This window comes from Sturnus vulgaris, chromosome 2 (assembly GCF_052056855.1).
Source record: "Sturnus vulgaris isolate bStuVul1 chromosome 2, bStuVul1.hap1, whole genome shotgun sequence".
Classification (NCBI taxonomy): domain Eukaryota; kingdom Metazoa; phylum Chordata; class Aves; order Passeriformes; family Sturnidae; genus Sturnus; species Sturnus vulgaris.
Genome location: NC_142244.1, coordinates 88130204 through 88153892, shown reverse-complemented (window position 1 = coordinate 88153892; position 23689 = coordinate 88130204). Strand labels below are relative to the sequence as shown.

Below are 23689 nucleotides of genomic sequence, written 5' to 3'. Positions count from 1 at the left end.
GAATCAGCCATGTGGTGAGAATCAGCCTTCAGTAGAAATGGATAAGACAACTTAAATCTTGATTCTGTTATCAAAATAAGGAAAACAAATGAACAAATACAAAACCCACAAGACCAAACTCATCCTCAACAGCAGGAAGGCAGTAGGAGTCAGTAGGTGTTTCTCTGCTTAAGAGAAGTCACCATACAGTTACAGACTTGTGAAATGGCTGCTAGCTTTTTCTGTTTCACTGTTGTTTGTGCAAGAGTGGGAAGCCCTCCAACAGTAGAAATCTCCCAAATGACAGCAGAGCAATTGGTAAGATGGCAGCTGCTTAGCTCTTTTATAGCCATCTGTGTTTAGAAATAGCTTTTAGGAGATGGGAGCGTCTGCCAAAAACAAGACTGTGGGAAAGTATTATGTTTGCTCTGGTCTGATGTGTGTTTAAAATGATTGTGGTCACTTAGAAGCATGGTACCTCTATGGTGCCAGGTACACTGTCAGTCACTATCCTTCATTTTCTTTTGGCAGTGTTTATACCTTCTTTATTAAATGAAAGTGAATGTTTCTTGTATGCTAGAGACAGAGGCAAAAAGGGTTGTGGCAGGGAGCTGAGAGGAATTGTTTTATTTGATACTATTCTCACTGTCGTCTTTTTGCATGAGTCTAGCTTTTGTGCAGAGACTTACAAGGCCAGTTAATAACTTGCTGGTGGATATTTGCCCAATAACTGTATATAAGTTTAAGTCAGCTTTCCCACAGGAACAGCCGAGTTCATGGGCTTTTCATGCCTTGAACCTGTTTCTAGTGTAGTTCTGTTTTAGAACTGCATCTTTTTCTTGCTCAGAGAGCTTCTCTGTTTCGGCAATGAGGATAAATGAAGTCTGCTTGTCATCCTGATTTGTATGTCCATAATGAAATAAATGTTCCTGTTAGGCTTTCAGCTGGGAGGATAATCTGATAAAAAGGTGTTAGTGTCATCTCAGACATCTCAAATTACATGCCTGCTCAGCCTCTTAAAAGCATTAATTAAAAATAGATTTCCAGGAAATTGAAGTGTAAGGTGCCTTGCAGTAAGTAATATATAAAAAAAGAATATTCTACAAGAGAAGACTTCAGAAAGGACTTAAATATATATAAAAAGTTTGATAATATTAATAATCTTATTGTAGTTGAAGCTTTAGATATAATTCTGTAGATGTATGTGTGAAAAACATATCTTTAAAATTAGAGAAATATTTATGTATTTTGTGTACTGGTGGAAATTCATTTTGTGTTACAGATTCCATGCTTTTGCTGAGAAGAATAACTGTAGAGATGCTATTGGACCTGCACTAAAATATGAAGAGGATGGAAAAAGATTAATTGCCCTGAACCCTGGAAAAGTGAAAGGGCGAATGCCACTAGGTAGACAGTATAAACCCCAAGATATTATCAGTGAGATGTCAGAATGGAAATGTAGTTTAGGAACTTGATGAGTGTAAAATTAAAATAAACATGTAGGTGTGGGTGGAGTGAGGACAGGAGTGGTCTGGAAATGTAAATTCTCTGGGTGGGAAGGAGAGGGCAAGGAAAAGAGAAAAATGAAGACAGTAGAGGATGTGCATGTGAGAATGAAAGAAAAATGAAAAAAAGGGAGAAGATAATTTATTTAGGAATGTGAAGAATAGCACTTGTGTGCTTATGCCAGTGACTTTGTGGAAATGTATGGAGAAATGGTAAAAAGGAAGAGGAATAGTGCAGCAGACCACATAATGCAACAGCCAACATCAATATAGGCCAAGCTCAAGGTAATATAAGGGGATTAAATTTCCATGAGGTTTACTTGCTTGTCCCAAGAATTTGTCACAAAGACAGGCAAAAAGCCTGTGACCATAAAGTGACCATGGAGAAGGCCGTGCAAAGTGGTGGTGGGAGGATTGGTAGAAAAAATACCAGGAGGAAACAGCCAAAATAAACAGTTTCACTGGTGGGTGGAGCTGGGCAGAAAGCTCAGTGTGTTTCGTATTAGTCACAGTGCTACTTCCTCTGGGTAAGTGTTCAGTGGGACTGGACTGTGGTTTCAGCCAGGGTGGGAGGTGAGAGGCTTGTGATGTGAAGTGAGGCTTTGTGTGTCAAATCTGATGTCTTTCTCAGCAGGAAAGTAAAACAAAATAAATTCTTCTTTTAGACATCAGGAATCATAAGATGCCTTTAGTCTAGTGGCTCAACACACCTGCCCTCTACTCTCCCTTTGTGCTGGGGGCATTAGTGTTGCCCCAAAGGTATAACAATGTTAACCTCTTCTCACTGTTAGGAAATGTATAGCATAAGGTGGATTTGGTGTCTCATATAAGGCTATTTGTCAATCTTGGACTGACTGGCCTATATTTGGGTTGTAATGAAGTTTCTTGCATACTAACATATCCTTCACTAGGACCGTGGTTATAACAGCACAAGAGAAAGAACTCTTGTGGGGAGCCAGAAATAAAGGAGTGAGGTATCACTGGCTTTTTTGAGTTGTGAAAGGACATTCAAGCCTCACCCATGCAGAGTTTAGAAACCAACTGCAGAGCCTGCTTCAAAATGCTATCATTTCATACTAATGCAGAGCAGTATAATGATTGCCTTCAGTCTGCTGTGAGTACTTGCTTGCTGTACCACATTTGGGGGTGTGCATGGGGGGGAGCTGCCTCCCTCTTCGCCTAGGGCAATCAGCCTGTTTCAATAGATGAGCCTAGAGCTCCTATATGGCTGAAATTACTTCCTCACCACTGTTTCTAAAGCTGAAAGCTGAATAGCTTTAATCGGTCAAAAGGGCAGTAATCCCCTTGAAGTGCATTGTCTGTCGTGTCTTACTCCTATTATGAAGTAGAATTTACACATTAAAAAGAAACACAATTAGCTTTCTGCATTTACTGGGTATTACAAGCACAGTCCTGACATCACTAGCAGCCAATTGGAGTGTTTCAGTCATATGCAGAATCTTAAATCCTTTCAGAAAAGAGAACACATTGAAGACATTATTCTGGTCTGTGTCTGATTTCTCTTGGTTCAGAGACTCCTTCAAGGATGCAGTAATAAGGCAATAAAAATAAAAGTGTCGATTACTCACTAATGGGCTCTGAAACTGGTTCTTGGATGTGTGGCATAAACTACACAAGGAAATAAATAGAGAATGAACCAGAGATTTAATCCTTCAAATGTGGTGTTTCTGAAAACTAAAGGGAGGCACAGGAATATTTTGATTATGTTCCTTTTTGTACCACAAATGCAACAGCTGGAAGCTGAAACTCATAACCATGTCAGATGGACTGGAAAAGCTATTTTAACGACATCTGATCCTTTCTGGGTATCCAATGAATATGAGCATTTTGCAAATATTGGATATCTCTATGTTCACTCCTTTTCATCTGCTTAACCAAAACAAGTCAGAAGTGAACTATTTAAAATTTTAGATAAGAGCTCAATTCTCTCCTATTTTGCATCTTGAGCAGACATTTAGAAAGCAAGTATGAGAAACTGACAATTTTGAATTTTTTTGCACTCATTTTGAGTGAGTGCTTGAGATCAAAACAGGTGTAAACCATTAAAGAATTAGGGTCCTTATGCTGGCAGCCTCAGATTTATTTATGGCAGAGAAATGCTTTTACATAAAACCTAATTTCACCAGTGTGATAATATCTCCCATCCAGCACTAATTTTCCTGTTATCGCTTCTGCCTACATTCTATGTGCAGTTTATTCATCTGCAAAAGGCTGTAGAATTAAGCAATCTTGTTATGTAGTTAAAATTATAAGTGGAAAGGAGGTGACAAGTAGGAACTTGAAGATATAGAGAGCAAGGAATGGCAGAAACTGTGGAGAAAAGATGTCTTTCTGAAAAAGGGAACATTTATGTCATCTGCTTGGAGTAATAGGGTGATAAGTGCTACATAGGGCTTGAAAAGCAATGGTGCTTTGAACTAGATCCTGAAATGAATAGAGGGTCCTCCGTGGCTGACATAGAAACAATAAATTTCTGTGTAGTGCTTTCTCTGTGGTGGAATAGATGAGCTGGCATGTGTAGAGAAAATGCAAATGGACTGAAATCAGGATTTTACTGATGTGATAAATCCAAACAGAGAAGTGTCTGACCTCCTTGTGAACAGTGTAAGGCTCTGTTCTTAAGAGTGCTTGATTTTTTACATTAAGGGAAAGTTGTTAGGGAATATTTCAGGTTGTTGTGTGTAAAAAAGGGAAGCGTAAGAGCGTCATTCTCCTGTATGACATTGAAGTCAATGAACTCTGCACTGTTTATGTACACTGACATGGGAAAGATTGAACCCTCCCTTTGGAGAGCCAGGATAATGACTGAAGAGTAGCTACTTTACCTAGAAGCTGCAGCAAAGATCATTGCCTCTGCTTTTTTCTTCCGTGTGCTTTTTCTGGTCTCATCAGCCTAACCTTGGCCTGGCAAATCTCTTTGCTAATGTGTAGAGAGTGATGCAGATAGCTGTTCTGTGATACCACATGGGTTACAAAGTTCATTTGCTTTGTCCATTTGCCCAGTGGAAAAGGGGAAGGATTGGGCTCCAGTTTCAGTGCTGTTTGACCTGGCAGGTATGCAGGTAAAAGCTGTGGACTACCCTCTTATGCTTCTTTGTGCCTTCATTCATCCCCCTCTAAGTGGAGATTTAAAAAATCAATGCATAAGGGTATATTGCTGTGTTCTGCTGCCACGTGGAGGCTAAGAAAGGGACTGGCAGTGAAGAAAATCAACTTCCCCATCTTCCCTTGCCAGCAAATTCATTTTCAAATAGATCTTATTTCATTTGGATTTACTTGCTTCCACAGTTTAAGTCAGATATTCAGACAAGTAAGAAATACAACTGTTTTCCATTATTTGCTTTTGTATTGGGATTTGCTTTTGTATTGGGATTTGCTTCCTGTTTCAAAGATATTGTAGATATTTTGGATATTTTGTAGGCTTTTTAAAAATTATACAGGATTTTTTTCACCAGCAATATGGAAATCAAATAGTTTACAGTGACTTGTCAAACAGGATGAGTTTGCTTAGGGGAGGGTACATGTGGAAAAGCTGCTTCTTTTCAGATTGTCTGCCAGTTAAATAATTGGGAAATGGAAATGAGTTTCCGTGTACATGTGCAAGTGTGGTTGTGTTTTTGCTTAGGTCTGCCATCTTGCTTCTCAATTCATGGGTGTCAGCAAAATGCTTCTGCTCCTTGCCACAGGCTCTCTCCACAACTTTCCTCATCCTCTTCCTCTTTTCTAGGGCCTCTCTTTTCCAGAGCAGAAAGATGGTTGCAGAGAGAGCCCAGGGAGCTGGGCAGGCTGGACGTGTGCAGCAGGATGTTCAGGCCGGTCCTCTCGTGTGTGACTGGTGGCCACCCTGCTGCCATTGAAGCAGGGTGGGTTTTGAATCAGAACCAGGGGGTCCCCAGAGGTCTGGCTGTTACACTGCCACCCAGAGCAGCTGGCAAAGTGCTTCTTGGCCAGGGGGACCAGGAGGGCCCTTTCTCTTCCTGGAAAAAGTAATTTTTTAAGACAAGATTATTCCTGGGACATGGGTGTCTGAGTGTGTACAAGAGACAGTGGCTTGGAGTGATTGTGAACTGCACCCTCCAGCGGGGTGACTTTCTTTGGTTGGTGGTCTCCAAAAATGAGATGTGAGCAAAGGGAGTTTAAACCAAAGTGAGGTTCCTGCTTTCTTGGTCATTTATCAGAGATGTGCTTTGAGGGATGGGCCACAGCTGAGAGCAACATCTGGGAGATGTTATGCCTTACGTGTGTATGTAGGTTTTGATTTTGGGGGTTCAGTTTTGAAAGACACAGGTTTTTTTTTGCCACTCCTCCTTAGCTGTAGGAGCAAAGAGGCCAAGGTAGAGGTGCAGCTGAATTTCCTGTATATAGAGAGAAAGCTGCTGTGGATATCACTACTTGCAAGCTTCTCTCTCAGTTGAATCCAGGAAAAATGTTGTTGGAAAAAAGAGTTTTAAGCAACTGGTATTTCACAATGTGCTGTTCTTGGTGCTTGCAGTTGTCCTGTGTAGCAAGTGATATCAAACATACTTGCTTTGAAAAGGCATGCAGTTTTATTTTGCTGTGCTACAATTATAAATGAGGAAAAAAATACCTTCTCATGTAATATCAATTAATTCCATCTACCGTAAGGGGGACAGTAACAATAATCCTGTTAAACTTATAAGTCCATAGCATCAGTTTAAGGGGAAATGAAGCAACACAATGATATAATTGTTATTGTTTTAGAGGTAGTTGAAGTGTGCATATTTCTTTCAATATTTTCAAACATCACTTTAAAAATATTAATAAAATTAAATTTGGGTGACAGTAATTGACAGCTTGTGGAGGATATCCAGATTTAGTTGGAGATGGCACCACTGGAATTGCATTCTTAACAGCCTTAAACTTAGAACTGTGTTTATGTGTGATGTGAATGCATGCGTTTGCATTTCTGGGGAGAGATTTCTTGTAAAATAAAAGTTGAATTATTTCAGAAATATTTGAAAAGAATATTTTTCTTAATCAATCTTAACAGACTGAGATTACAGACTGAGGGTTTTTTTTCTCTCTTTTGTGTTTTATGTTGTGGAATGATCTACCTTACTTCTGAAGCCTTTTGTGATTTAGGAAATGTTGATCTTTATCCTAATGGCTGCAACAGATGTTTTGAAATGCAGGAAGGTCCCAGGAGATGGCAGTGTGCAATAACACAATTCAAAATATTTCTTGGAAACTGAAAGCATTTCACAATTAAAATTGAGTTCTTATTTGTATAACATTATTATTATTATTATTATTATTATTATTATTATTATTATTATTATTATTATTATTATTATTATTATTCTTTTTCTCAGAAAGTTTATCAAATAACTGGCAGCCTACTTTAGTAGACAAGTTGGCATATCTTATCTTTCATACAGTGAACCATCATTGCATATCAGCTGAACCACTGGATGATAAGATATAGTTTGCCTTGCTCAGCATTTTTACGTGCAATTCATTAATAGGTTGTGATCTGCAATAGATCAGAGTTTCTAACCTGTATTTGTGGTTAGGATGGCTGATGATTCAGTTTCTTTTATATTTTTACTGTAACACTGCACATAGTTTCTCTGCATTGTCCTATATTGCAATTTAAACTCTGAGAGTAACCTAATTTAACACATTGTTAATAGCAGTCCTACTGCTTAGGTGTCTCAATTTTAGTAGTTTCTTTTATGAAAGAAATAAATGTATTTATTATTTTCATCAAGAAAGACGTATCTGTTGAAATTAAAAAAACCTTGTCTCAGTTCCAGCTTTGGATCTTTCTTTTTTTTTTTTAAATATAGCCTGATAGTAAATTTTTTTTTGGTAGCATTTTTTTATGACTGTTTAGAATTGTTGGGATAAAAATAAATTTATCGTTAGCAAAATTTCATCAGATAGTCATCAGGGAAAGAAGATTTAAATAAAATTAATTATGTACTATAGCAAATGGAAAGAGTCAAAAATGACTTCTCTTTAAAATGTCAAAACTAGATTTACTATTTGGACCCAAGTTTTGCAATGAAGTCCAAGGGCAACAAGTGAATTTCATTGTGGATTTTCCTCATTATTTTCTGAGAGTGCTAAAATATATTTGCTTCCACTGTGAGAACAATCTGTGGCAAGCTTTGGAGGTTAGTTCCAACATACTAAGCACCTCTTGTATCCTGGAGCCAGGTTTGAGCCCTTTTTTAAGTCTGTCAGAAAACAGCACTTGTCATTGCAATGGGACTTCAAGAAAACAAGGTTGTATGGAAAGATCTGGGTACACCAATGACTTTGTTGTGATTGAGGAGTTACAAAAAGGGGAAATTTTATAAAAATGTGAAATTCTATCTAATATTTCTTTTGCAGTAGCTGGTGTCTGTGAAGATGTGTTTTTGATCTGGAAGGAGCTGGAGGAAGCCAAGATTACAGTGAGACAAGTTCAGAAAATGTTATCAGAATCTGAGCAGTCTGCTTCTCAAGACGGTATCATTTATGTTTCTTTCAAGATACCTGCCATTATATTAATGATCAACATCTTTTTGTGAACAGTTTTGATTGCACATCAGTTTGGGGATGATTTTTCTCAAAAATGTCTGTATGCAGGGTATAGCACCTATAATTGTTATCTACACTTAGGATTGCTTAAAACTTTCCAATACAAATCTCTGTTTTCTATGGCTTAGACTTGCTAAACTTTAACAGCTCACGTTGAAACGCACATTTTTAGTTTACCAGTGACAAGGTTTAGAAGTTACCTGGATTTTAGAATATGGAAATTATTTGGTCTCTTTTAGTGATCGCTTCCTGTCTGCCTGAACCAGTAAATCTTCCATTTTTTCTACATAGCGCAGGGGAAATATCTCATCCCTCTTCTATCACAGTCTTCTTGGGATAGCCTCCAACCTGGTAGCTAGTTCATTACACATAAAGAGAAAAAGCAGAGGGGTTGCATTTTTGTTAAGGATGGAGGTTTGAAAACAATTTAGAATAAGCACTCTGGAGACAGAAGCATAGCTGGTTTCTGAAGTTCTGTTCTGGAAGGCTTTAACAAGAGACAGTGAGAAGCTACTCAGTCCTGCAAAAATGGAGATGCTCTATGCAAAGCATATGTAAGAAAGAAAACAACAGGGTTTTTTTTCAAAATTTTGTGAGCACATTTGTGACACTTGTTCTAAGGACTACAAGCAATCATAAAGCAAAGGTTTCCACATGAGCAGGCTTTGATTGTGTACCTCCTCTGATGTTGGCTGATCTCTCTGTCTGTGAGGGCTGTAAATGCCTCCAAAGGTTTATTTACAGCCTCAGAATCTTACTACTGTTGTCATCGTAGCTGCATCTAAACTGACTACACATTTATACCACCTTGGTCCACCAAAATTAAAGTGTAAGAAAATAAATTCACCCTGCAATGGGACCCACTTCCTTGTCATTTGGTTTAGGTGTAGTTTATTGGGATAGTGATGAGTGAGTGGAGAGTCCTGCATGCTATTATTTTGTCTGTATTATCTGTATACTATACTGGTGTCCAGAGATGTGCAGTGCCTTACCTTAAGACAGTCCTTAGAAAATTTGTAAAACAATATGATGTTGTAGTTTGCCTTTTACTTTAAATAGCCATCTCTAAAAACATTAATGTTAACTAATGGTCTTAACTGTATTTTTAATTGTATCTTCTGTTGTTTCATTTTCTCAAATTATTCTCCTTGAAGTTAGACATCTTATTCAGGAATACTTTCTGCCATTTTGTAATTCAACTACTGAGAAAATTCCTTTTGTATGTTGATCTTCTCACTATTTATTGTCTTTGCTCCCCGTCTTCTGGTGGGTTTTTTTTTCCAGTTACAAAAGAATTTGTTGCAGCGAGTTGTCTGATAAGAAAAAACCCTACAGCCAAAGTGTAGACTATTACAAATCACTCCGAAATATCGGTTCACTCCAGTTCTGTCAGAGCAAGTTTGAAAATTTTGATTCCAGTATCAGAGTCTGTTTTGAAAACAGCTTATCCAAAATGAACCATGTTATACAGATGTTGTTTGTTTATTTTCTTTATTAGTGAACAAAGATGATCATCCATTACCAAAACATATAACTGACAAATATTTGACTTCTGAGAAGTGGTTGCAGAAGTATGGCTTGAAAGCTCAGAAGCTCACGCTGCATGATGCACTTGCTGATTGTGTTTTCCGCCATGTAGGTGGGCTTGTTGACATAAAAACTAAACCAGAGAATGAATGTTCACAAACTGATGCTGTGAGTATTGTTAATTTTCCCTCATGTCCTGTGAGTTGTTTTCTTCTTTTAAAGTTGGAAAATTTGGTTAATGGATAAATTTATGATATAGTGTATGGCATTGTTGTTTTGTAGTTTCTGTTAAAATCAGATTATTAATTATTGAGACATAGAAGAAGAATGTTTCAAAGAGCTTTTTGAGAATGACTTCTTTAAGGACTCCTTGCTGGTTCTCATAAAATCTAAAAGGAAGACGCAGGTCTGGCTTAAGGACTGCCTTTGTATTCTTTGTATTTCTGTGGGGCAGGTCAAAGATTTCTTGTTATCTCTAGAGGATGTGTTAGTCTCAGCTGCTGCAGTGTCTTCCAGTTCCTTAAGAAAATTCGGATTAGTTTGTCTTCTATTTGTTTTTCTCAGGCTTTACCATTGCACTGTTTGCTAAGCTTCTGTTTTTTGCTAGCTGCAAAACCAAAACCAATTTCTATTGAATCTTTCTAGGAGCAAATTCTGTGACCACCATTACCCATCTTTATTTCTAGTCCTCTTCATGTGCAACAAGCATGTACCTTTAAAATTTGTTCCCCAAATATTAAAGACACTTCAAAATAATATGTTTTCCACATGAAATGTGATTTTCTTTGTTGTAGGAGACAAAGAGGAAGGTAATTCATGCAAGATACTGTGACAAGTTTATACATACCCTCTGGAAAGATGGATCTATAGTTCATGTATATGTTACTACAGAAAAGTATAAGCACTATGAAGAGAAAATGAGGACAGCTCTCAGACAAGTGGAAGGAAGGTTTGTGTTCTTTCACATAAAATCAAGTTGATCACTTTACATGAGTGTTGAAAAATTTGACATTTACTGTCATAATAAGTTGAAGTGGTTGGTAAACTGACAGCAGCAGTACTAAGCCAGAAGTCTATTTTAAAAAAGAATTTTGTATGTTGGATTCCTTAGTAGCCATAGAAGAAAACTGATGAAGGTTTTGAACTTTTGTTCTCCTTCAGAAACACAGATGTGAAAGTCAGTCTGCACATTTTTGAATTACTGCTAAAAGTGCCAAAAAGTATTGGGACTATAAGGTGGCAGACAACTTCAAGAATCATCAATAAAACTTACTAAGCATTCTCCTGTGTACGTAGGATCCCTCGTGACACCAAGAAGAGCAGCTAGGCTTGTGCCTGTACTTACAGTGCTTATCTGCCCTTTTTGCAATTTTATGTTGAAGACAAGTTTGAACAGTTTAGATCAGAGGCAGGGCATGAGCTATTAAGTAATGCACATGATCAGAAGGTCACTGCTCAAACTAGCTGCCTAAATTACATTTCTGCAACCATACGGACCCTTAGGTTTTGTATGACAGCTACAAAATAATAGGCAGTCTAAGGAAAGCGTATTATAGAACAGAAAAAATAAATGTTGCCCTCTCGTTTGTAAATTAGGACAACAAGATGCCTCACTAAAAAAAGCAGGATGTGAGCTTTCATTCATATTGGTGAATTCTTCTTTTTATTGCTCCTTTCCTACCAAAAATATAGCAGGCTGATTATATTTAGCAAGGTCAAACAGAATTTTGTTATTCCTTCTGGTTTATCTTCATGTTACTGTATTTAGGATGACTTTTACATACTGTCAAAAGAAAGTTTTTGAAATCCAAGTCAAGATTAAGGGCTTGCTGTTTTTAATGTTTCATCTAAATTTTAAAAAGTCTTGGTAGACCTCATCAAACACTTAGGGAAAAATAACTAATGACAAAATAGCTATCAGTAGCTACTATAGCAGTATCCTTAAATTTCCATGATATAATTTTTTCTGAAACCTTTTGTGGAGATGAATATTTTTCCCAGGGCCATGATGTTCCATGTGTTAAATGTCTCTTTTTCAGTGTAGATGAGTATTTTGTGACTCTCAAGAGAAATCAGATTTGGACTTTCTGCAGCCATTACTGAGGAAATGTTCTTGTGCAGAGCAGTATGTATGCATGTTTTTAACTGGCGGGCACACTCCAGTCCTGCTTAAAATGTAAATCTAACTGTATTTAAGGCTCAAGGTCCACAAACTGTTGAAGCATCTGTGTTATATTAAGACTCTTCGAAGTGCTCAAGTTCCTTGAGAAGAGCTTAAGTGCTTGAGAAGAGGTTCTCAAGTGGTTTCCTGAGAAGGGAGGCATAGTAGTATAGGTTTGAATGATTTACTGGGATGAGTCTGGAAAATAGAGACTGTAGTTATAGTTCCTTCCACATTGGATTTCCCAGCCCAAAGTACCTGTTAACTGCCTTCATAAAGGTGCTGCATTATTTTGTCTTTATTTTTTGTCTGTCTCCAGATTTCTATTGAAATAACCAACTAAAAATATCTTGTGATGTTATGCAGGGAGAGGGGACTGATTCATCAAGGGCTTCTGACAGTAGTTACTAATGGTGTTTAGGAAAAAAGAATGAGAAATACAGCAGTGACAAAAAGGTCCTACCTTTCAGATTCTGATACACAGAGCTCCAAAGATGTTACAGAACAGGTTTTGATATTCTTTTCCCTCCCCCAGAATAAAGTGGCTTCAACAAGGAAGCAGAGGGCTTTTTGGGAATGTGTTTGAAGATGATATCTATATTCTTATTGATACATCCCAGTCTATGAAAAACAAGCTGCCACTGGTGAAGGAAAAAATATTTCAGCTAATGCAGGTATGATAAAGGGATGACTCTGAAGGCTGAGGAGCATTTTAGAGTCAACTGATATTTTCTGGATGGTTGTTACTGTACTTTTTGTTTAATTTTTTAAAAGTTTTTTAAAAACAGCAGCTTCATAAAAATATTCAGATTTTTCTTCATGTGCTCATTTTTTCAGTTAAGAATTTCTATTTCCCCCTCATTTATACAACTATTTGAAAAAAAATAGAGAAAATATTAAACATTGAAAAGGCTTAAGTAGTTCTTTCTCTCAAGCCACCTGCCTTCTAAAAAATAGAAAAACAAGCAAACAAAAAACCAAAAAAAATTCCAAACCAAAAACAAGCAATGCAATGAAACATTGCATTTTCATTTTTACTTTTAAGCAGTGTCATCCAATTCCATTGGCTTGTTCTGATTTGTAATGCGTGTTCTAGATTCACTTTCATACTTCTACAATAGAGGGTGTAGAACGTTTTGAACTTCCTTGCATCTTACAGTGACTCAGAACTTTGCAAAGGGACTGGCAAAGTGCAGGAGTACCACAAAAGCTGAGAGTACTGGGAGACACACCTAAGACAGGATTTGTCTTGTCTAGTTTTAGAAGTCTACAATGATATCACCTAAGCTTACATTAATATTTCAGATACATGATTAATCTTAAATTTCTTTAGTCCTAAAATAAATAGCTGAGATGAAAATTCAGTCTGGCCACGATAGCAATCATTGGTAGGACTAAAAAAATTAAAACTGTGACAGGCTTTTGAGCAAAGTGCTCAAGTCACAGGACATAATTTCTTGTGGTCCTCTAAGCAGATCATCACTAGAAATATATTAGATACTGTGCCAGAAGGTTTCACAGGAAGCTGCATAAAAATTGTGATGAAAGGGAGGCAAAGACTTCAGTCTCTGAATGTTTGTACTTACTTGCACAAATCTTCCCTGACTTATAACTTCTGTGCAAAAGCAGCTTCATCAAATTCTTGATTTTCTCCTGCTGCCCTAGTTCCCCCTGCCAGTGCTCTTTATATGATTCTTGTTCTCCTCCTTTAAGTGATATCTTTCTTTCTGATTTCAATTTCCTGTGGTAAGCAGTGATAATCCTTTTCTTACACCACTGGTCATATCCAGTTTCATCTCTGTCTTTCATGCCCTCCTACACATTTGCTGTTTAAATTGTTTGAGAAACATGAGTATATGGAGACTTACTTTGGGAATTTCAAGCTATCTTAATAATTGCAAGCAATAATTTTCTCTGGTTTTGTATGTCTCTCTGTACACCATAACTTTTATTATATATGTTATAATAATTTATTGTAATAATATAATTAACTATATAATAATTAAAATTATTGATATTACTCAGTATTTCAGTATTCTTTCTTTTAGGTAATATAGTAGGTAAAATTCAGATGCTGTCTCTTGCAGGAACAACTGAGGCACAAGAAGAGATTTAACTTTGTGAAATTTAGTGCCCAAGCAGTGGCATGGCAAGAGAAGCTTGCTGAAGTTAATGAGGAAAATTTGCAAGACGCTTGGCTTTGGATAAAAGGGCTTGAGGTAGTATGGCAACTAATTATTACAAAGGGTGTTTGTTCAAAGTTGTGTATGTTTCTCCACTTTCTTAATGGCTGGAGTGATTTTGCATAGACTAAGTATTTGACTTGAGAAAGCTGACAATATAGATGATGGATAAAATAAAGTAGATCTGAATACAATGTGTTTGTCAGGTGTAATAATCCTTTAGCAATGGATCTGTTTATAAAAATCATATTAATTCAACTTGCAGCCTGCTATGTTTAATAGCCACAATGCCAGCACTGGCAAATTTGAATTCTGTAGGAATCATATCATTGCTATACCCTGTGTTTTAATTTGTCATTCTTGCTGCAGGGCTGCTGCATGGATGAGAGATGTTGCTGGCTAACTTAAAGCTCAGAGGTGGTACAGGAGACCAAAGCCAGCAAACGGGAGAAGCATTTCTAGGCCCTTTTGATGGATAGAAAGCTAACTTCATGTGCCATAGAAACATAAGAACAAACATACTCAGACCAAACATCTATCTACTCAGTATTCTCTTTCTGACACTTTAAGCTTTAGGACCTTTAATGTGTAAGATGTGGGCAGCAATGTTATGAATACAGGACTAAAAATCAGTCATGCAAAGGTATAAATACATCCCACATATTTTCTAGTACAAACCCCCATGTTAATGTAATAAAACTCCTCAGCATTATGACAGCTCTTCCTCAGACTTCATATGAAATTCCTGGGGATGAGGGAATTGGGTAAGCTACATAGTACCTCTGAGACTACAAAGCAAGATCAATAACTTGGTATTCTCAGAAAACACAGACCAATAGACAGAGAAGAAGAAATATTAGTGTGGCCTCCCTGAGTATCTGAACATTTTTAGCTGAGATTATTTAGAATTATTTTGCTGCCCTCCTTGAGGCTTGAAAACTTGGCTCTGTTTAAGTAGTGTATGTTATACAGCATCATGCAAGTTCAATAATACTTTGAACTACCATATTTTGATACCGTCTGGTATGTGCATTGGTGAATGGCCTTTTCAATCATTCATAAAAGTGTGAATTTTTGATTATAAATTTCATTCTAAGTTCAGATCTAGATATCTAAAATGGAATAGGAAGGCACAAGAACAGTCTAAATTCTTTCAGGGATGGATGACATCTGCTGCTGACCTTGTAGCCTCTTAAGCACTGCACGCATAAATCTGAGATCAAAAAGCTGGCTTTACAGTGAAGCTGAAATGAACAGAGGGTTGCTCTGGGATATTATTCAGAGTAGATCCTTTGATCCCATTTTATGCTCTTTGGTCCCAAGATTATGAATAAGGAAGCTGAGCTATAAACAGTAACTAACTGCTCCCTAAAAATTCTTTAGATGTGATAACATTTAAAATTTTAGTGGTAGTACTGTCATATAGTTGAAATATGTCATTGTTGTTTAAACACTGATAAAACTGGTATTTATTTGTAACAGTAGCAATTGAGAAACCTAAAATGAACAGCTTTTACCATAAGGTACAGGGTTATTTTCTGCACATCATCAGCATCCACCCTATGTTCCCATGATGTGAAAAGAAGTGAAAGAAGCTGTTTTGTTTAAAATCAGTTCAGCCAATTTACACATGATAATGAGCCATGTGTCAAAAACTTTATAATTTCTAAAACATCAGGAGTATTAGATAAATTTAACAGCTTAGGCTGGTTATTTCTTATGAGTGGGTACTGGTAAGGATTGCTTGTGAATTAAAAAATAAGATAATTAAGTAGATGAGCTATCACGTAGCCTGGCCTATACACTCTTTTGTAGCTATACAGAGTAACTCTCAGAATGTACCTTCTATTCCATTTCACCTGATTTCCTTTGCCCTTTTTAATAGAATGGATTGCTGGTGGGAAGACTGGAAAAAATTTTAACACAGTTCATAGGACTGAAGAAAGAATGCTATCTCAGCATATTTTTGCATGTATGGGTCAATGTTAGATATTTACAGTTATCTTCTGTAAAGCATTAAATACGTGGATCCTGAATCTCTTCTTACACCAGTATAATCTTCACTGTCCTCCAGAGCAGTACTCAGGTGTTATACAAGCATACAAACAGAATCTTCTCTTTTTGCTTTGGTTTTGCTTTGGTTTTGCTTTGGTTCCATTAAAAGACTAAGACTTGATAAAATAGTGTTTCATACTGGTAAACCTTACATGTACCTTTAGTTTAGAAGGTTTTGTACACAATGTTTGAAAGGTGGACAGTTGAAGACATAAGATGTAGGACTTAGCTTCCTAAGCCATTAAGTGCATTTCATTGAATTTAGTGTAAAAAGGACAGATCATGATCACTAAGTATGTGAATGACATAGGAAAAGTGCTAGTATTACTCCAATGGAAATTTTTAGTGAGCACAGCAGTGGTTTGCTCGGCATGTTTTGTTGCTATAGCTAACTTTTCTGTGCTAAAATATAAATGATACTGTTATGAATGATTTTCTATTTTTCTCAATTTATCAAGCAACAAGATTAAATTTAATAGTAAGTTTTTAATAGTAACAAAATGAATACAATCAAAGTATTGGAGATGACAATTAAAGTATTGGAGATGAAACAATCAAAGTGCATATATTTAAAAATATACAAAATTTGGCAGTAAGTAATTTAGTATAATTGAGGTTCGTATAAAGCATAAGCAAAACCGACCGGGGAGGGGCCCCCCTCCGACCGGGGATACGGGGAGTGGCTCGCCATTCCTCACGTATCAAAGCATCCAGGCTAACAATCCCACTTATATACTGTAGGCTACAGAAGTTTCTAGAAAGCTCCTCCTAGTTTCTATTCCTAAGATCTACGTAACTATACTGCACGGCGCATACTCTACTAATGGGTTAGGGGGTCTCTTATCCTTTTGAGGGTCTTATTTCCGGTGAAGGCCCATCATCACCATCAGTGACCGAGGTGTGACCTGCAGGTAGCGCAGGCGCCCTGTGTGACTGAGCAGATGTTTTCCATAACATGACTTTAATTAAGTCCCATGCTTGTGATCATTCCATTTTTGACAGCTTCAAGGTTGAAGCTGTATTTCTAGATGCCGCTTATCAGACCTTCGTCCTTCGACTATTCTTATCTGACTTTCTTCCAACCTCCTTCTTCGACTCCCAACATCTGTAAGATGTCTTTTATCCTGTCTCACCCATCTCCCCCTTCTCACTCTGTAACAATCGTCTTCTATTGATCTAAATACAATTTTGTTAATATAGTTACAACTTAATTAGCACGAATCACATTTATCACAATTCCCCCATTTCTCTTTTTGATTATATTGATTCGTGCTCTAAAAAGTTGCTACTTTGTATTGTCTATGTTTCTTTATACTAGCTTTTAATTTTTTTAACATTTTTCATGTGGCATCTAGCTCTTCACACTTTTTCTCAAATTTGGTTAACATTTCTCATGCCAGGGTATTCTCTTTGCATTCAGTCACTATTTTCTCGATTTTTCTTCTTCGAGTGCACGTGGATTGTGCTTTCATTACCATCAAGGAGTTTATTTTTCCTTTTGTTGTTAATTCTGGATCTATAGGTATGGCTGTAAGTTGCATTCCTTGAATTACTGAGTGTATTAGTCTGATTAGACATGGTATCATGCAAGGCAGAAACAATAGACTTAAAACAGAACACAATAGCATGAATCCTAATTTTTTCCACCACACACCCTCAAAAAGATTATTCCACCAGTCAGCTTTCAGGATAGAATTCCATTTTTGAACTGGTACATGTGCCACTTTTTCGCCAGCAAGTTTGGTGATGGCTTCCCTGTGGTCATCCATTTCCACACAACACTCAGATTCATTAAACCTCCCACAAACTCCTCCTTCTTCTGCCAACAGGTAGTCTAGGGCAATTCTGTTTTGATATACAAATGCTCGCATTTGTGAATGCTGTTTGGCCAACAACTTTAAAGCGTCTGCTGTGTGGTTTGAGACGACTTCTACTACGGCCTGGAGCCTTATCAACCGGTTTAATAGGTAAATTGGAGTTCTATATCCCCAAGACCCATCCTGAGCCCAAGTAGCAGGTTCATAGTATGCTATAATTCTTTCTGCAGGCCATTCTTCATCTTTCCATTTTTGGTTTCCTTCCGCCATCGGAAAGTCGAGATTTAATTCTCTTTTTTTTTTCTTTCTAAGGTTTCATAAAGTGGTGTTCCTAGTACATCGCCCTTAGACCTTGGTCTGACAAAGAAGGAGGGTCGTATAATCCCTAAGGTACAAGTTCCCTCCCATTTTCGGGGTAGTTCACTATGCTCGTTGCCCACAAATCCAATATATTCCATCAGGGGCTTTCCATCTTTCTTTTGTATTTTCTGGTTGTTCCCAATAAGATTTCAAGTCTTTTATGGATTGGTAGGGGTTAGCTCCAGAACTGTTATGCCAGCACAAATTAGTTTGATTATTCCACTCGCAATTCATTTCTTTTGCTATTCCCCAATATCCAGTAGGACTCTTGGGTCGCCAGGTCTTTGTGTTATTGTCTGAATTTACTACTAAAGTAGATAGGCAAGGAGTATATCCTACCACTTCAGTGTATTTTCTCCCTTCCCGAGTTATACAAACTGTTCCAATGACTTGATGACTCAGGACCCAGCCTTCAGGCCGTCTTAGGGTCTTAGAAATTTGTGTATGATTCCATTTTAAAAATTGTTCTGGAGCCAAACCCTCACCTCTCCATGGCCATCTTTCAGCCATCCTAAGTCCTCCACAAACAAAACATTTAGATAACCCTAATTCGGTGGCAATTCCTTGCATCAGATCTACAAACAAATTTTTGTTTGAAGTTGGCAAATCCCAGTCGCTATAGTGCTGTTTTAATTGTTTATACAGCTCATCCAGTTCTTCTAACTCTTTCTTTTTGATTATTTCCCTATCCTTCATTGTTTCTTTTTGTTTTCCAATTAGTTTTTTTCTTTGACCCTTTTCCTTTTTCATCCTTTTCAAAACACAAAAAATGTTCGTATCTAGGACCGAGTTGATTATCATTAGGGTAAGGAGCTCGTCCCCTGAATCCCAAATTTTTTCTCACCCAATACAATTTTGAACTTTTTACACAAATTTCTAAGAAGCTGTTATGATCATAACAAGCTGCACTAATATATGGGTGTGCCACAAATACTGATTCCATCTTATTCTTGACCCACATGGATTGATTGCATTTGTCACAGGGATCAGGAAGGGTTCGTGTCTTTATTTCTGCTTCTTGAGTGGTTTGTCGTCTTGTAATTTGTTCCTGCATGGCCTGTTCTTTTCCATTCCATGCAGTCTTACGGTTCTGGCCAGCTGCTAGGGGTATTATTGTAAGCACCATGAAAAGAATCCTCAGGAATTTTAACTTTCTACCTGTCTCAAGGCCCCTTGGGTTGCAGCCAAGGGCCGAGATATCCATCTTCTCGGTAGCAAAGTTTTCATCCTGGGATTTCTTTTTCTTTGGTACCCTTGGCCTCATAAGGTTCACACGATCTATTTTAACTTTTTCTGTTCCAAAGATGGCACAAAATATTTATAGTTCTGCAGCACTGCCTTATCTCTTTCCCTAGATTGATTAGCTAATAATTTTTTTTTTTTTTCCCCCAATTTAGTAAAGCTCCGGAGATATGCCAACCACAACAAAATTACACTATTTCAATTAAATAATTCTTCTTTTTGGTTTTCTAAACCTTCTTTTCCACCAATAGATATACTCGCGATGCCAATTTGCTGGTGAGACGTATTTACTACGTGGCACATAGACTTCTTCTCCACAGCAATTGCCAGTTATGATACTCTGATTTATAATATTTTGGATTGCTTGTTCTTTAGCCTGCACAAAAGTTAATATGGCAAGGAGTAGTTGGTCCTGATTCTCTATTAGTTGAATTGCGGCATAAAAGGTCTCGTTTTCATGTCTTAATGGTTTCCCATAGAAGTCACTAAAAAATCTTTCTGTTGTTAGCTGATCATGCATACGCCCTGAACAACTGAAACAAAGCAATTGTCTCTCTTTTTCTTTTGCCCTAGTTACTCTCCACCATGAATTAAAAACAGCAAGTGCAAAGAATACAAATCCATGGGCGGCATTCTAAGCCATGAGTACGACATTGCCAATGTTCTAATTGTTTTTGGGCCTCCTCAATAATAGGTGTTACCAGTCTCTTTCTCTTGAGTGGTAGTTCTTCAAATAAATCAGTTAATGTTGACTGTTGGAGGCTTTTGGAGAAATTTTTCAATCCTCCTGGGCTGTTTTCATTGATCAACTAGGTGTCTGATTCTTTCTCATCAGCGCTGTTCTGCCTTCAGGTTCAATGAGGTTGCAGCAGGCAGTTAATTCAGGATGTCCAGACTTTGATAATGCACCTTTTAAAACAACTTTAAACTGGTATTTCAAACAGCAGTAAAATAATATTTTTTTCACTGCACATACAAAAATCACATTCTCCCTTGGTCCCAAAGTACAGTGGTTCTATGCTAACTCTATATGGACTGTAGCTTTTGGCACCCAGTACTCTCCTTAGTTTCATTTGATTTATTACATTTTTTTTTTGAGTAATTTGTTTTTTAATAAAATTTTACAAAATGGTCACAAAGTGCTCTCGTGCCCCAGTGAATCCCCCCATGTGAGCTGTCTGGGATCTGTTGGGCCAAAAGTCCTGGCACCGCTCTTTTACTATTGGGCAGAAAAATTCATCCTTTTTTCAGGGTTACCCCCAGCTTTTTCACAGCCTCCACTTCTGCCAAGGAAAAGCATGTTGCCCCACCCTGTGCTTTTGCTTCCTGAAAAGCCACACTCACACTGCCGTTTTTTCCTAGGGCTCCCCCCTGCTTTATTATCAGCCAAATTGTTTCTTTTTATTTTATGATGCTTGTATCTTTAAATAGTCTGTTCAGTTGGTGTTGAATATTGAATTCTGCAGCTTTAAGACTGATTCCAGGAGTGAAAGAGGAGAGAAAAAGTGCAGAATTAGTTATCAGAAACTACACTGACTCCCCCGCATTCCTGCTCACAGACCTAGTTGTCTGCAGTGGACAGCGGGAGAGAACTCTCTTTTGCTTTTTGGTTAGGTGTTTTTTTTTTTTTTTTTTTTTTTTTTCTTAACCAATTAAAGTAAAAAATTCCCTGGAGTGTGTTTTTCTTCTTTTTTTTCTTGAATTATTTAAATTTGCTCTGGACTGAAAACCCAAGAAAGCACTGGAAGCTCACACCGTAGCCCACCTAGCCTGGCCTGGGCCAAGGCATTTCCCAGTACTGAAGGAACTGATACCAGACTAAGTAAGTTAAGCTGCAACTTACAAAAAAACCTTCTTTTGAATCTGTCATCTTTTTGAAACAATAAGAAGTTTTGTTGTTTAATATTGTTCATTTTTATACTGAAAAGTGTTTTGCCTGTTAAATAAATAGTTATTTTTTTCCACTTCTCTCTGAGGAAATATTTTTTTTCTTTAACTAATTAAAAAAAGATTGCTTAAATTTGTTTCTCAGAAAAATTCTATTCAAAAGTTTCTTTCTAAATTTACCTTAAACTAAAACAAAGTCCTTGTGTCTACTAAAAATATGATTTCTTCATTTTGAGAATCTACTTTCAGCTTTATCAAGGGGTCTTCTGGTATTTTGGTTCATATTAAATAAATGAGCTCCTGACCCCCCCTTAGTTTTCTTGAATTAATATTTTTTTCCTGATAAATTCTTTGTGTTTGTGGCTGTTTGTATTTCTTGGATTGCTGGCTTTATTAGAATCCTGGCTTTAATTTTCTTTTCCTCATCTCTCCGAACATACGCTTATTGTGCTTTCTTTAACAACTCCTGAAGCTCCTATCCTGCTAATTTTTCAATTTTTCTAACTTTTTCCTGATGTCCCCCCACTAAGACTTAGCTACAAATTGTGTTTTCAAAAGGACCTGCCCTGCTGGTGTATCGGGGTCTATGCTTGAGTATAACTGCAAATCCTTTTCTTTTTAGTCTCTTTAACCATTCTGCCAGGCATTCATCTTTCCCTTGGTGCTCACTCAGAGATTTCCCTATATTTTGTCCTCTGGGCATTGCTTCTTGAATACCTTGGATAATCATTTACTTGAAATCTCTCATATTTTGCCTATGTTCTACCTCCTGATTATTACAATTTGGATCTGCCATAGGCCATTTCTGATCTCTTTGGTTTGGCTTCTAATGATCTCTATTCTAAGCCTCTATTCCTGACTATCTAATAATTTTTCTCTTCCACTGTAAACAAGATTTCTAAAATAGACTGCAATTCCACTCAGGTGTAAATATTCAGTCTTAATAACTGATCTAGTTTCTTTGCTACCTCAATATGATCTTCTGGCATCCTGCCCATCTCTTTCTTAAATTTCCTAACGTCCCTAGTATTCAGGGGAACACTCACGTAACCAATAGGTCCCTGTCCTGGGGCCAGATTTGCCATTGGAACCTCTCTAAGAGGGTATAATCTATCTTCCCTTCCTACTTCCTCGTCCTCTTTGTCACTTTCTTCCTCTTGTTCCCTTCTGCCTCTAGTTCTGTGTGCTACTGGCTCGTCTTGAATAGGGGGTGCATCGGGGACCAAGGGCTGGACAGGCTGTCTGTATGGGGGTGGGAGGTGATCTAACGATTCCCATGGCTTTAGCCAGCCCCTTCTTGCTGCCCGTCCTTTAGTTTGCAAAGGGTATAACGAATAACCTTCTTTTTCTTGCCTTTGAACTATAAATTTACCCCCCACACACTTTTTGGAAGCCACAAAGCAGCATATTCACTTTTTTTCCTAATTAAAACGTTGTTTTGAACTCATATATAGATTTAAAACCTGACAAATCTAATCTTCAAATGATTTAAACTCTGGCCAGTACAAATTATTTGCACAAATCTTTTCTTTTCTCCACTCAAACATACAGTACTGTATAATTTTCTGCTTACTTTTTCTCTTTGGGATTCCCTTATACTTTAGTATTGTAACACTATCCTCAGGGGGCTGTCCTGAGGAATCTCGCTCCCCTTCTGGGAACCCCCTCTTGGTTCCCAGGCACACTGGGTTCTTGTGAATTTTTCTCACACTTCACAACCCCTGGGTCAGAGATTTTACTTTTCCTCTGACCCATCTCTGGCGGCAACATTTCCCTTGCTCTCTCTCATTCGTTCTGCAGTTCAACTCCTTCGCTTAATATACCAATCTCACTTCTTTTGCCAAACACTTGTTTCCTACCTAATTCCTTCTTTTCCTTTTATTCTCTCCCCAACCTCTCTTTCTGACTATTTTCCACAATTCTTTCTTAATCACGTACTGAATCTTCCATCTATTATCCTCCCAACAGATAGTTGAACCTGGTTCATTTACTCCCTTCTTAAATCACTTCTTTCGAGCATCAGCTCCCTTCTCAAAGACTTTTCTCGTGAGTTCTCGGGCTGGGACTTTCCCTCCCAGTCCCTCCCGGGGTATTCACTCGCTCTCCCCTTTCAGACATTCCTCACTCACACACAAGCACACAGCCGCCCCCTTTACCCAACCCCATGGTACTCACACAGCCCATTTTCGCACAGGGTTCTTGTGCACAAGACGTTTTACGGGCACCTTTCCCTTTCTGCCGGCGTTCTCACGGGAGCCTTCTTCTTCTGGCGCGCCTCCTTGTAGCTAGCTTCTTTTGCTTATGCTTTATTTTAATTTGGAACTCCTTTTCCAAGAGAGCCTGGTCTAGCCTTGGGACCACCTTAACAATTGGTGGGGAGCTCCTTCCCAAAACTAGCCACTC

General features: G+C 37.7%; 1 protein-coding gene across 15 annotated transcripts in view; it reads left to right on the top strand.

The window, feature by feature from the left end:
* VWA3B (von Willebrand factor A domain containing 3B) overlaps positions 1 to 23689 on the top strand; it is a 72607-nt gene that overhangs the window by 17457 nt on the left and 31461 nt on the right. For 13 of the 15 annotated variants that reach the window (XM_088159962.1, XM_088159963.1, XM_088159960.1 and 10 more), the window contains 6 exons: positions 1262 to 1386; positions 7866 to 7982; positions 9553 to 9749; positions 10376 to 10530; positions 12278 to 12416; positions 13830 to 13961. In XM_088159962.1, coding sequence (XP_088016088.1) covers positions 1262 to 1386; positions 7866 to 7982; positions 9553 to 9749; positions 10376 to 10530; positions 12278 to 12416; positions 13830 to 13961 — 865 coding nt within the window. The remainder of the gene's footprint in view (positions 1 to 1261; positions 1387 to 7865; positions 7983 to 9552; positions 9750 to 10375; positions 10531 to 12277; positions 12417 to 13829; positions 13962 to 23689) is intronic. The other 2 variants (XM_088159964.1, XM_088159970.1) reach the window with 2 other exon arrangements.